Source organism: Hippichthys cyanospilos, chromosome 7, assembly GCF_059441005.1.
Source record: "Hippichthys cyanospilos isolate Australia breed blue-spotted pipefish chromosome 7, RoL_Hcya_1.0, whole genome shotgun sequence".
Lineage (NCBI taxonomy): Eukaryota > Metazoa > Chordata > Actinopteri > Syngnathiformes > Syngnathidae > Hippichthys > Hippichthys cyanospilos.
This window is the reverse complement of record NC_142375.1, coordinates 13,638,592-13,652,840: the sequence shown is the minus strand read 5'-3', so window position 1 is coordinate 13,652,840 and position 14,249 is coordinate 13,638,592. Positions and strand designations below refer to the sequence as shown.

The 14,249-nt window shown below is 36.3% G+C and overlaps 1 protein-coding gene across 1 annotated transcript in view; it reads right to left on the bottom strand.

The window, feature by feature from the left end:
- The window catches only part of ctnna2 (catenin (cadherin-associated protein), alpha 2), a 219,622-nt gene that overhangs the window by 159,437 nt on the left and 45,936 nt on the right, over positions 1–14,249 (bottom strand). The window contains exon 7 of the mRNA XM_088420189.1: positions 12,724–12,927. Coding sequence (XP_088276315.1) covers positions 12,724–12,927 — 204 coding nt within the window. The remainder of the gene's footprint in view (positions 1–12,723; positions 12,928–14,249) is intronic.

The window sequence follows — 14,249 nt, the reverse complement described above, 5'->3', positions numbered from 1 at the left end:
ATGTGGAGGTTGGAGATCAGGTAATTGGATGTATAAAAAAAATATCACAAGTGATATTGTACTGCCTTTGATGCAACGGTAGGACATACTGTAACTATTGAAGTTAATACTTAATTAGAAACTTCCACTTTGAGTCTCAAGCCTTTAAAAAAAAACTATTAATATTACACTACGCTGTACTGAAGATTGTCTGATTTTATATATATATATATATATATATATATATATATATATATATATTTCTCTTTGTAACTCAATATAATTCTTATATAGAAATAAATATGTAATGTAATGAGCCAAAAAGCAAAGAACACATGCACTTGAATTCTCTCAACCAACCTAACAAGGTAAAAGGTTCAAATGTAAAATATTAAACTTATCTAGTACAAATGTATGCAAGGGGCAAGCGTCCCTTCGTATGGTTCACTTAACCTAATCCGATCTTTGCCATATGTACTGTAACTCATGTGCCTACAGGGCAGAATAATTTATGTCCCACTGCCTGAGCACTGACACGTTGTATCACTGAACAGCACATTGCATGGCTTTGCATAAAGGGGCGCGAGAAAGCATGATAACAGTATTAAGTGAGGAAACATGATTTATATGCTATAGGAATCATGAGAGCTCTTTAGGGATTTTTTTTAATTTTTGTAATATAGCTTTGATTTCTCAGTAGTAGTCATGGAACGATCTCAGATTCTGACGGTATGATAACCTTAAGCCAAAAAAAAAAAAAATCATGGTATCACAGTGTTGATATTATAGCTCCAAAACATATAATTCTAATATTTTGTTTGCCATTTATTTTTGTTGATAAATAGCTCACTTTGTTTGAACAGGGGGAAAAATTTAATTCGTTCGCTTGCATCCCATCTCGTGCAATATCACATAAAACGTTCCATGAAAGTAGCATAGCATGTTAGCCACTTAACTTGCGGTTGTTAGTTGCAGTAGCTTACTTACAGTGGTACTGAAGCAGACGAACCAATAAAAGGACGATGCGATTGGCTGCTGCAGCAGAGGAGGCCTCACGTGTGATAGAAAGTAAGCTACACTCCGCAGCAACCCGTAAAGGCAGACGACATGGGAGGGAACAAAACCTGAAAGACTTGGGACAGTTTTAAATAACTGTAACATCTAAAAGCGTGACATATTGCCAATCCAGGTAGCATGCCATGCCTAGATTCCAAATTGAAACCACAAATTAAAAGCAGGCTCCCTATTTAATGCTTACAAAAGCATGGTTGGTTTGTTTGTTTTTTTAAGCCTATTAAAAAGCGCTGAATGAAAAATACAACTGCAAAAAATAGAATCGTATTAATATTTTTCTATCATTTACAAATAAAGACTGTATTGTTGGATTTGGGTAACACACACATGCACACATACACACAAATAGTCATGTACTTTACATTTTAGAACATTGGTTTAAAGTTATTGGCAACACTTTGATAATATCTACTGTACTGATTTTGTTGACAGTTATATGAGGTTAGGGTAAAATCGGTCCGTCAAAATGAAAAATCTAAAAGACAAAGGTTTTGAGTTGTCAAATTGTCAAGACTTAAGTCCTAATGGAATTGCCAAACAAAAAGTGAATAGTGTGATGAGTGAAAGCGAAAGGCCCCCCACATATTTCTGCATAATGCTGAAAATTCACAGCGTGCTTTGAAAGTCCTGCAGGCATCCTTTCAGTTTCAGCAGCCACCAAAAGAACTCACTTGTTTCACTGAAGCCAAAGACATGTTCTCTCTCAGCAGTGCCAGATGCTTGAGTTTCAATGTGCTAAACCAAGCCTGTTGAAAGGTTAAACTATCTGGCAGCTACAGCTTCACTGGAAACAACAGGCATCCTCTGGTTGCCTCTCACATGCAGTATTTGTTAAGAATATGTGCATGCTCAATTCATGTTAAACATTGTTCATTTTGTGCATATTCCATTTTTCCTCAAAGGGAAGTGTTGGCAGATTACTCAGGAATACCCATAGTCAAATTTGAAAACCGTATTCAATATAAAAGTAATTGTTATGAATAGTAATAGAATATTGTCAAGACAAAAAAAAAATAAGGAATTTAATTCAAAACCCACGAGTTGTCTTTTTTTAATATTCAAGTTTCCACATACAGTCGGTGTTGTTGTAATCCAAATGAAAGCGCAAGCCAATTAAGGCAAATGTGAAAAATGTAACAGTTCAATACAATAATTATCTCTTGTTAGTCCTAAGAAAAGGTATCTTTTCACAGCAATCTGGTAGAGAAGCCTTTCATATAGAACTTTCATAAAGAACTCCAAATTCCAGAATGCTGACAAACTCACCATTAATCAAGGGCAGTTCAATACATTCTCTACAGTACCATCACCTACCCATTCATCGAGTTGACAAAACAACGAAGAGATGCCTGTCCCAATGGTTTTTCAAACTGGGCCTACTACCAAGGGTCCCAAGATCATCATCAACATTCTAGCACCATATGTCAGGGATCTCACAAGAGGGGTACAATCAACAACGATGTGTACTTACATCTAATATTTTTAATGCCTTCATTTTACTACATGAGAATAGCCTGATTTTGACTCGACATGCGTTTCACAGAATTAACTATCATACATTTCCCGAAAAGATAATCAATGCATATATAATGCATGATACTCACTTTTTGGACTTTAGACAAAGTTAAACACAAAGAAAGATCAATATTGCATCATAAAAGAAAGTGCAAGATCTAACTTAGTATTAGAATTATGATCTGACAAAACAATAAGCTATCCCGGTAAAAGGTCACTCAGTTTGAAGCCTTCTGAAATTGCACAGCTCCCACTCATTTTTTCTTGACACAAAGCACTGGCTTTACAATAGTTCTGGTATGCTTCATCCAAAAACACCATTAATGCATTGTAGATTCATTTTATTAATCCTATCAAAGAAATCCTTTATTCATAAACACACAGATGAGTGTGTGCTGCTGTGAATAAGAAGTATGAAACTACATTTGATGCTGATCTGTTGCACATTATATCTGCATCGAAAAAAAAGAGTGTGCCTGTTTTTTGGGGCAACAGTCATTCGTAGCTATGCTTTAAATAAAACATTTGTTTTTGATGTGGAAGTTCAAGAATACTGTTAAAACTGTTTTAAAAGTACGGATAGGAATCGACACAAATCCCACGAGACGAGGTGTCTCACCGGTGTCTCACCGGTGTCTCACCGGTGTCCATGAGAATGAGACGATACAAGATTTTTTACTAAATATGTACGTGTGATATAATTTTTCACTTTTCAAAATGTGTATTTGTTTATTGAGATGATGACAAGTTTACCAACTACATATAACTTGTGTTGTTATGGTGTACAGTGCAATATTTTTTTGCAGTTTATCGACTGTCTTTGTGTTATGTAAATAGTTAACCATGTTCTTTTACAACAAAATCAAAAAGTTGCCACAATGGTGATTTGGTGAAAGTAATTCCAGCATCCTATATTCCTCCAGTGGGGCTGCGGCTATTTTGTATTTTGGCGTTTGGACATCTTACTAAACATCCCATCTAATACTTGAGTAGACTGCAGCTCCATGCTTCCCTGAGAAATACAATTTGATGGAAAGTGCATATCTTCCAGTGGAATAGAACAGAATGCAACAAGACATGAAAGGATATGAATGCAAACAGTTCCACGTAATTTGTCTGAATTGTGAACTGCATTCTTAATTTCCCTTTGCATTTAGCCCTCTGGATCCATAACCCTAACATATGTAGCAGTTAATACAGTTAGAGCCCAGGTCTTTGCTTGCATGTCCGCCCACTTAATGATATTAGAGTTGATTCTATAGTTTGATCAAGCTATCAATGTCAATCAGGTTTGCGCTACTCAAAGCTGCAAGCCCTTGAAGGGAATTGGCATAGCAGAGAGTGAGGTGCAGTAGAAGGCCTGGCAGCATTTTAATGCAATAGTTGCCAGATCTGAAAGCTTTTTATTGCATTAATATGTTCCCGGATAATTCTATCGCGTCTCCTGATACGACCTTTAAACCCAATTAAAGTCTCATTTGTTCAATCACCTAAATCCTACATGGTGATGGATGGGCGTTCAGGTGTTCTGACATGGGTCTGCTCCCAACAACAAAGGATTGTGTTTCCTGTTTCCCATTAAGTAGGACTTAATTGTAATGGACAGTGTGAGCCAAGCTACATGAAAATGTGATGAGATAGGTTATTGTACATCAAATGTAGCAAAATCACATTGAACCTGAGAATACGAGCTAGCTAGTTAATCTACAATGAAATGACATGAATAGTTATCTATAAACTATAAACTATATCAAGTTTACTTGAGAGATTGGAGGAGTGATTGCTGGATACTAAAACAAAACTACATTTTAAAACTGCATATTTCACTATTAGGGTACAAACGAACACAGGTTATTGTGTATAGATTGGGAAAATCCCTTTCATCAGGTTGGTCAGGATTAGTTAATTTTCCTCCAGTGAACTAATCTATAATTGTGTCTCTTTTTCATTTCGGTTATAATGATGCTGATTTCCTGCCAATGTCATGTCCATACTTTTTTCTTCCCCCCTGTTAAATACCATTATTAGTTGCCTGTGTCAATTACCTGCCAAGGTGGAAGTTCAAAGTGGGGTTAAGGGTCTTTATGGAATCGACAGGTGTCCCTCCCTAAATACCAATTATGCTTATGACATAAGTGACCTGTTCCATTTACACTTGTGTCCCAGTTGGTTACCTCCATTTGAGTCATTGTATGATTCTAAAAGTGCCTTACTTGTCTACTTAAAAGTCTTGGAGTTCAGAAAAAAAGTTAACTCAACTGCATTGTAATATAATCTTTTCATGATTAGTTGCTGAGTTACATAAAGGCTAAAACTAATAAAAGAATAAAAACGTAAGAAAAACAATGAGGAAAATAGACATTACACTTGCTACCACTGCAATGTCAAGAAGAGTTGACATTCAGGAAATGACTGTATGCATGTGTGTATGTATGTATGTACGTACGTACGTACGTACGTACAGTATGTATGAATGTGTTAAGAGTTGCAAATGTCGTTACAATTATCCTCTGTTAGATTTAGCTTTTGTTATATAAAACATCAAAGTATTTACATATAGAAAAATTACAACATAGCCATCAGTTTTAAAAAAAAGACACAGTAATGCAACAACCATGTTAATATGAAATAGTCAAAGTAGTGAGTAGTGAGTCAAGCCAATCGCAGAAAGTTAATGCTCTGCATGACCCATGTCGCTAATGCAGTGAGAATGCTAACCTCAAAATAAATCTTGCCATACCAAGTATGGATACGTATATGCACACAAATGCTTTCGTTGTCAAGTTGTTCTTGGCAGCATGTCTTTGCGACAGTTGGCTTGTCTTGTTTTTCTACTGCACAAACTGTTACTCACAATTTACACGACAACGTTTTTCTGAAATCCCATTCATTCGCTACGTTAGGACTTCAATAAAATAACTTAACTGCGCTGATAATTGTATTTTGCCTGATGCTTGATGCGGTCACTTCAGTGTTATAGCAGTTCAGCGTAAATGAAAGTGCAAGTGTCCCATATTCTGAAGTCTGGAGAGAACAGTCGAGCAGTTGGGCAGACGGGCATGCATACCTCAGTTTGTGTTTTCCATGAAATGGCCTCACATGTTACAGTGTGTCTGCACTCACGCATATAACAATATCCCTAACTTGTGAACGGTGTAAAAAAAACAATAAAAGTAGATTCATGATTGTCATAGGCTTCATTTTCTCAAATAGTATTCAGGTAATGTTTTTTTATTTTTTTATTTTTTTCCCACACCGTACTAGCAGTTACTCACATCTGGTAAATTAATTAAACTCTTTGTACTTTGTTTACTTATTCACGCCAATAGTCAGATAGACTGTTTAGTGGGATATATGTGTGCCAAAATACTAAATATATACTAAATAATACTAAAGTGAAAATACACACACACATATATATATATATATATATATATATATATATATATATATATATATATATATATATATATATATATATATATATATATATATATATATATCTCGCTTTGATTAAATTGAAACATTTTAGTTTTCCAGTTGAAGAAAACGATTGTAAACTATTGGCAGGTAAAACAAACACTCCAAATAAATTAAACCATACGCCACAGCTAAAATGAGCTGTATGCATTTTGTGAAATTATTCAGTAATAGAAAAGATCTGTTATTGCAAGCAGAGCTTGAAAAATGAGCAATAACAAAAAATATATTGTGTTCCTTTACATTTGCACGACTGTGAAATCTTTAATTTTCTTGTAGTTTTTTTTCTCAATGAACAGAAAACATTTTGAAAACTGGAAAAATTATAACAATCAATACATTTAACAAATTTTGCAAAATGTTCGTCTTGTCTCATTTTCGTAACTCTATGAGGAACATCTTGTGAGATTAGTGACTCATCCCATACATTTCGTAAATAATCATATCTATCCATTAGGAACGAACAACCATTTTACAAACCCAATCACACCCAAAGACAATTTAAAATGTCCAATACACCTGTCGTGCATGTTTTTGGAGTGTGGGAGGAAGTCGGAGTGCCCTGAGGGAAACTCCAAACAGGAAGGCCGGAGCCAGGTGGATTTGAATTCGGGTCCCTGAATGGTGAGGCAGACACGTGAACCGTTGCCCCACCAAGCCGCCTGAATAATTTTATGCAAATAGAACTATTTTAAAAGTAAAACTTCACATGTATGAAATCATGCTAAACTGTGCGTTTTCCCAACATTCTGTTAACATATTCCACTCACAATAAATGTAGTCTATAACATGTACAGTATCTTAAATTAAAAATTGGATTGAAGGATTCTCAGTGTCAGAAAATATTTGAAGTTGATTTTTCAAAGAAAAAATACAGTTTTAAAATAATTTGAAGAACAAATCAAAATTGGGTCAGTTCTAAACTGCTAACCTTCACATTATGAGACAAATATTTGACTCCCTGATCCTTAACTCTTGTGAGTTAGATGTTTCATAAGTGTATATTGTGCATAATTGTGAACCAGCCTTGAGTTGTGGCAAAGAATTTTAAACTGTTCATAGTGGGAGGTTAATATGTGCCAGGTGGATTGCAGCTTGTCGAGTAGTGCATTAGTAGATGACAGATGAGAGGGAAGCTGTGGCATGTTGTGGATAACCTGTGATTTATTGCTAAGTCTTTGTGTCCAGGAGGGCAGTAATGTGGGGGCAAAAGGAAAATGAGACTAAATTGATGGCACAAAGAAATCCTATAAAATGTGTTGAGTCAGATTAGTGTCGCGGATACAAGACTAACTTTGGCATTCGAATATTGATCAGCTTGATTGTTAAATATTAAGATGTAATAATTAACATACATATGTACACACACACACACATATATATATATATATATATATATATATATATATATATATATATATATATATATATATATATATATATATATATATATATATATATATATATATATATGTCTACTGTAAATGTGGCCAATATACTTCGGGGTGGACTTACTTAAGACTTAGCAGTGCACATGGGGTTACTTTTGTGTTGCCATGGTAAGTCAACAGCCCTGACTACCCAGTTACAAAACATGAAAAATGGATAAGTGAATCAGAGAACTTGAGAGCTTGTGAACATGAAAGAACAGCAACAAAGACATGCACCTAAGGCATACATTTGCCTATAGTCGCATCATTGCCATTGCATTGTTTCAGATCAGTATGCACAAGATCTAAAATAGATACAGATAAAATTTTTAAAAATCCAACGTTAATATTAAAGGTACCACTGCAAGAAAATAGATCAAATCAGTTGACTGAAGACAAAAATGTTTCTTTTGTCAGTGTGAAAATGCTTGTCATTTTTTTTACATTTTGAAAACTCAGGTAATGAATTCATTTGAATGATTCAATGAATCATTTTGAATGTCAGGTTAAAAACTTGAACATCGGCCACTGGTTAGATGTTAGGGAAACCAAGAAGAAAAAGCATGAAAACATAAAAGAAATGCTTTGTTGGGTTTCAGGACAAAAAAAAGCATCAAATAAAGTATTAGAATATATAAAGAATATGAACTAAAATTCTTGTATACTTCATGCCATTGTGTATTACAAAAATGTTTGTCATACGAATTACATACAGCGAAAATATGTGAATATGTTCTGAGTACTTAAAAGATTTTAAGATGAACCTGTGCTTACACTGTGTGAGTTTAGTACAATTGTCATCCATGAGTCTGTGCGGATGACCTTTGATTGATTGCTGTGCACTCTAAAAGAATGTGATACCGCAACATTGATGTCTGCAACATGTTATGTGGTTCAGTGACACAAATGCTTTGTGCTCCATCTACATTGGAATGTTGCGGCAATGCACCTCATCACATCTCCTTTATACAGCACGGTAGTTTGCCATTTATGTGGCCACTTAATCGTTTCCCTCTTAAAGTGGCTAACAAAAAAAGAGAGCCGTTGTGTTTGTGTCAAACAAAAGCTAAAGCCCTTTGTTCAAACTGATCATCAAAACAAGATGGGACATTTTAGTGGTTCGTCCATTTTAAAATGTAGAAATTGTAAGTTGACCTCGTGGAAGAGTACCTTTAAAAGTTTCAAGGTGAAAAACAACTTATTTCTTCATAACGCTTGGGTTCAGCAAAGCAATATCTGGTCATGATCAAGAAAGTGTTCCATATCTTCATCACTTGTTTCATCGTGAAGATTTATTTTACATTAATTGGCGTCTCGTGAGCACTGTGCCTTTGTGGATTAGGTCACCCTAATTGTTGAATGAACATTCTGCATGCAATTTCCAGGGGTGGACATGAAAAGCAAAAAAAAAAAACAAAACAAGGCCATCAATCTTCCCCAATGATCGACCACACCACCCATGTTTGGTTTTATGTGCCACATCCAGCTAACAGTGAGATGAGTCTGTTCACCATCACACTCCCTAAATCCTATACTGCTCACAGAGCTGCCCAGTTGCCCCTTTTACCTTCCGTGGCTTCTGGCTATAGCTGTATTCTGCCCAAGCTCCCTTGACCCAGGCTGGTAATGCATTACTCCCTAGATCAATTGATAGATTGGCCCTGTCTGAGCTGCCGTAACTAAATCAGCTGCTCCTGATGATTCAGCACCAGCCAGGGAGCCGGGCATGCTGTCACCAATCACAGATCACCAGCAGCTAAGACAGGTATGGACATTCTCCTGTCACTTGAACCTAATTTATGGCCAGCTACCACATTGATTAACCTTGTGCTTTGGTTCTAGCTTCCGACAAAAAAAAAAAAAAAAAAAAAAAAAAAAGCTGCCTTTGGATGCTAGGCGTGACTGGAAAAAAATGGTCGCTTACCTTTCGTATTCACACACAGAATAGCATCAAATATAAAGTGTTTGTTCACAATTACCCATAATTTAGAGTGCAGTTAGCTCTGACTATTGGCATGTTATATGCACAAAGTATAAAGAGTTTAAGAGTTGAAGGAGTTAACCAACTGTGAGTTCCTGCTGTTACGACCTGGAAAAAAAAGAATGCCGCCTGATTACAATTTGAGAAAATGGTAGCTATGAATCTAATTTCATTGTGTACTATACACTGTTCCCAAAAACTTAGGTTTATTATTATCTGCATGCGTGCAAAAATTGCACAAAGTGAAACAATTTTATGGAAAATACAAAATGAGGTGTGTCTATCACCCTAATACAATTGCCTATATACAATACCGTATACATGACATATTTCACAAATTCCCTAACTTCCTAAATTCCGGCTCCGGCTTTCCTGTGTGGCATTTGCATGGTCTAACCTTTATTCTATTATAAACCTAAGAGTACAGCTGCCCGTTAGTTACAACAAAGTTAATACCTTCCAGTTTGTTTTCTTCTTTTGCTGCTTCTTGTACTTGACAGACTAGCATGTGCTTGACTGCACCTTCTAAATTGAACACCAAAAACCGAGGCACTAAAGACTATTGGCAGTGACAGGTTATATTCTTGGATAATATAGCCCCACTGGTTCTTGGGAAGTTCACCTTTCTTTTTTTTTTTTTTTTTGGACATCTAAGACTATAGTGCCTCTTCACTACTAAATCAACATGTGTTTTTAAGCACAAAAATAGTAGCGGCAATTTGGCCACTAGTTGGTGTACCAAAACAACAAATAAAGCTTGCCAAGACAGTTTTGCATATTGTTGTTTTCTGTTCAAATGCTGCAACAGTCAAAGTCATGTGGTGGTATGCAAAGTCAGTTTTGCATAATTGATTTACATTGCTTTTGTCACTTTTTTTTCTTTCAATTGGAAATGATCTCAAACTTAAACATTACATGTGTTTGCAAGAAAGGTTTGTAAAGGAAATGTTGACGCAAACATGGTTGCGCTGGAGCTTTGAGGTGGTTATTTTCAGTCTATCTGTTTTTAAAATCGACAGACCTGACTTGGTCAACTTTAATTCTCATCCCTATTATACAGTATGTCTAATATATGCACATGCGTGCACATCATTTTTTTTTCATGGGTTCTCACATGAGTACCAGGACATATTTTTTGGTAGGCACCTCATCTTTCATTAAAAAAAGTCTTCCTTCATGCTATACCTCATAATCTGTTCTGACAGCAAGAGTGCCAGAAAGCAAGCGTGCATTTTCCTATGAAGATTGCCTTCACAATTAAAAACTAATTAAAAATATTCATAAAGAAAATAGATTAGTTGTAAATACTGAACAGTATTTTGTATTAGTTAAAAACAATTTAAAACATAAAAATTGTGTGAACTTATTTTGTATTATTATTTCTGTATTCATTTAAAATGATTACAAAATATATCTGAACTCTACTTTGAAAGGTTCATAGCAAGGTTACGCTGGTGACGCGTGACAACAAATGCGCACTTGACTTTTTCCTTCTGTTTAAGATGAAATCCAAAGCTGTGCACATAGTCTCTCAATGAGCATCTGTTAGACGATGGAGAGATAAATCGCTGGAAACTATCCAAAGCTTTTTTGTGCATTTTTGTAACCTATTCTTACTGTGCTATTAGGTTTGTGTGTATAAAACAAAGCTCACTGTCAAGATGACATTACTTTGGAATTAGAAGATTTAATACATTGCTAAAATTCTGCATGTCATGTTTTGATCTTGCTCACGCGCTACCAATTAAGTCCCGTGTTGTTCGTGACCTGTTCCAAACACTTTTCGTAGATGGAAAGGAAACACAGCACTTGTACTTCTTTTGGGAACAGGACCGTCGACAACCGTTTAGTCCACCACTGGAAGTGTGCTTCCAGCCATGGTGCATTTTGAATGGTAAATGCTAAATGGACTTTCACTTAGAAAGCGCTTTTCTATCTTAGGTACTAAAAGCACTTTACGCTAGTCATTTACCTACTGATGACGCAGCATCAGGAGCAACTGGGGGTAAAGTGTCTTGCTCAAGGGCACTTCTACATGGTTTGCCGTTGCATCAATGAAAATAGGTAGGTATGCAAATACGCGCAGATTTCTGTCGTGCATGTGTACCAGTTATGTGCACCTATGTATATACATACATGTTAAGTGGCCAGGGTCAAACAGCTCAATCATAATCACGTACAATTGATGTTGTTAGTAGGCCTACTAATGGCTCATCTAGAATCCCCACTGTCTTTCAATCGAAATGTGATTAGTTTAAAGACATTATTGATTTCTTTTGATTTCTTTATTATTGCTTCATCAAGACATTTTGTGATGGAAAAGTGTAATTCAGAATCGCATGTTGAAGATGTTGAAGATTATTCTAAATATTGTTCCTGAAAGCATGCAATTGATTGCCCAATCTAATATTGCTTGGTTTTCCTGTTGTATGTTGTGTATTGAGGTTTGTTTTGTACCAATTGTGCATATTTAGTGTATAAATGAGATTCTCGCTCAAGCTGCTAAACAGGAGGCATCTGTGTGTGTGTGTGTGTTTACTTATTTCCCTCCTATCCATGCTATAACAGAAGGCTTTGAAAAGCAACCACTCTTTACATTAATTTCTATTGACAAAATACTTTCAATATGGATGTTAAAGATGAGAAGAACCAAAAAGATTATACCGAAGTTTGAGAACTAGCAGAGAGCAAAGAATAAACATTCGTACTGCTATGTAAAAAGCCAGAACTGCAAAAACTGGATGTCCACAATGATGAGACCTTTTTTGGAAGCATTCTCTCTTATTTAGACTTATCTCCATAGGGGTATTCTAAATCAAAACCAATCACAGCAAGCAGTGCTCAAAAAGGATGTATCGACTGCGAACTAAAAATGTGCTTTTGTTACCAAGTCGTACTTCCTACCCTGCATGTCTTTGGTAGTTCTCTTTTTGCAAAGAGAGTGAAAAAGGAACCGTGTCCAATATTATGTCAGTAGAGAGTGGGGAATTGTGTTTCCATCCGGTGAGGCTGCATTTAATTGCACTTTGTCTCTATCTATTGATTGTTTCATTGAGCAAAAAATGTTATTGAGTAGGACTGAGTGAAGAGCATTGATGTTAAACTGTATGCATTTGTCCTTCCTAAGTAACCAAAAATGCAAGTGAGTAAGTTGAATTTGAAAATAAGGTCTAAAATTTTGTATTATCCTGTCAAGCTGTGATGACAGAATTGTAATACTTTATAAATGTAATGGAAATTATAAAGTAATCCGGCAACACTCACATTGTTCATGTACTCGCTCAGCAAGTCTTGGAGGGCCTGTCGAACAGCATTGCACTCGGCCACGATGCGTTCGCGTCTGTCATCACGTGTGCATGAAGAGTCTGCCATTAATGCAGCACCACTGATAATGCTCTCCAAGCGCTCCTCCAGAGAGGGTCGGAAACGAGCCTCGCTGAAGGTCAAAGGGTCCAGGATGATTTTATTCTGTAAAAACAAAAAGAGGGAACCAAGGGTCGTCATCATTAGGTTGTTAAAAATATTGGAAACAATTTGGACCCTGTGGCGTGTAGACCAGTGCGACATATCTGCAGTTTTTTAGTAGCCACCGGGGGTAATCCACCAATAAACAAGGGAAGACAGTAGAAGACTCAATCGAAATACCAGGAGGCACTCTCCAGTAGTAAACGCAAATGTGAGATATTGATGTACAGCGAGTATTGTACTTGAGTTTGTCCCCACCGGTCCCTACTGAAGGTTTCTGACTTTCCCCAAATTGGGGTCTGTGAGTTGTTCCTTCTCCTTCTGGAAGCTTTTATCAGGGGGTACTGTTGTGTATTTATGATGAAAAGAAGTCCCTGTATGACTTCTTTTCACCTGTAAAGCCCTTTGAGACTTCTGTGATTCAGAGCTATACAAATAAATTTGATTTGATTTGAATTGCCATTTAGCAACGCCCACATCATGGAAAACACAAAAAGAAAAGCATACGATGCTATGAAAGTTAATAAAGGTTTGATTGAAGAGAGCCTGCTGACGGAATGGAGTGCTATGCCAAGCGATCGGGCTGGATTTCTTTTCACAAAAGAAAAAAAAAAAAAAACATTGCTCGTTATGGACAGCATTAGGGCATGTAACGGATTCAGTGAAAGTAGCCATTAAAAAACGAACACAATACAAGCTGTTGTTCCTGGGGGCACAACAAAGTATTTGCAGACGCTGGAGATGAGTTTGAATCCTGCTTTTGAAGTTGGACCGGGTTAAGTGGAAGGCTTGGATAACGTATGCCAAGAAATCATTCACTAAAGACTGGCTGCATGAGAAGAGCGTGTGCTTGTCTGTGTTGTGTTGGGAACATCAAAATTGTACATGTTAAAAATTGGTACCAAAACAGTATAGTAAGTGCTACGTATATATAATATACATGTATACGATCAGAAAAGATTATAAATAAAAACTATAGAAAGGATTTATTTACCTTTGAGTGGCGCTTGTTATGCTCATATTCCCTAGTAAGGGTAGCCTAGGCTAGGCTAGCTTCATATTTCTTGTTTATCTCCAGCTTCGTTTCCATATAAATCATTGTCTTACTTCTCTCATTAATATCACTAGCAATCTTGGGATTTAACCCATTCAAGTTTGAGTTGCACTCAAAATACAGTTTTGTAACCAATCACGATAGAACAAGGTTTAACCATTCCGCCACTTTGAAACTAGTGAGGCCGACCAATAGCAGACCAGCATCTTCGTGAGGAGACGCCGAACAATAAAAGTTGCATGAAGGCATTGACGGCAACAGAAAATAAGTG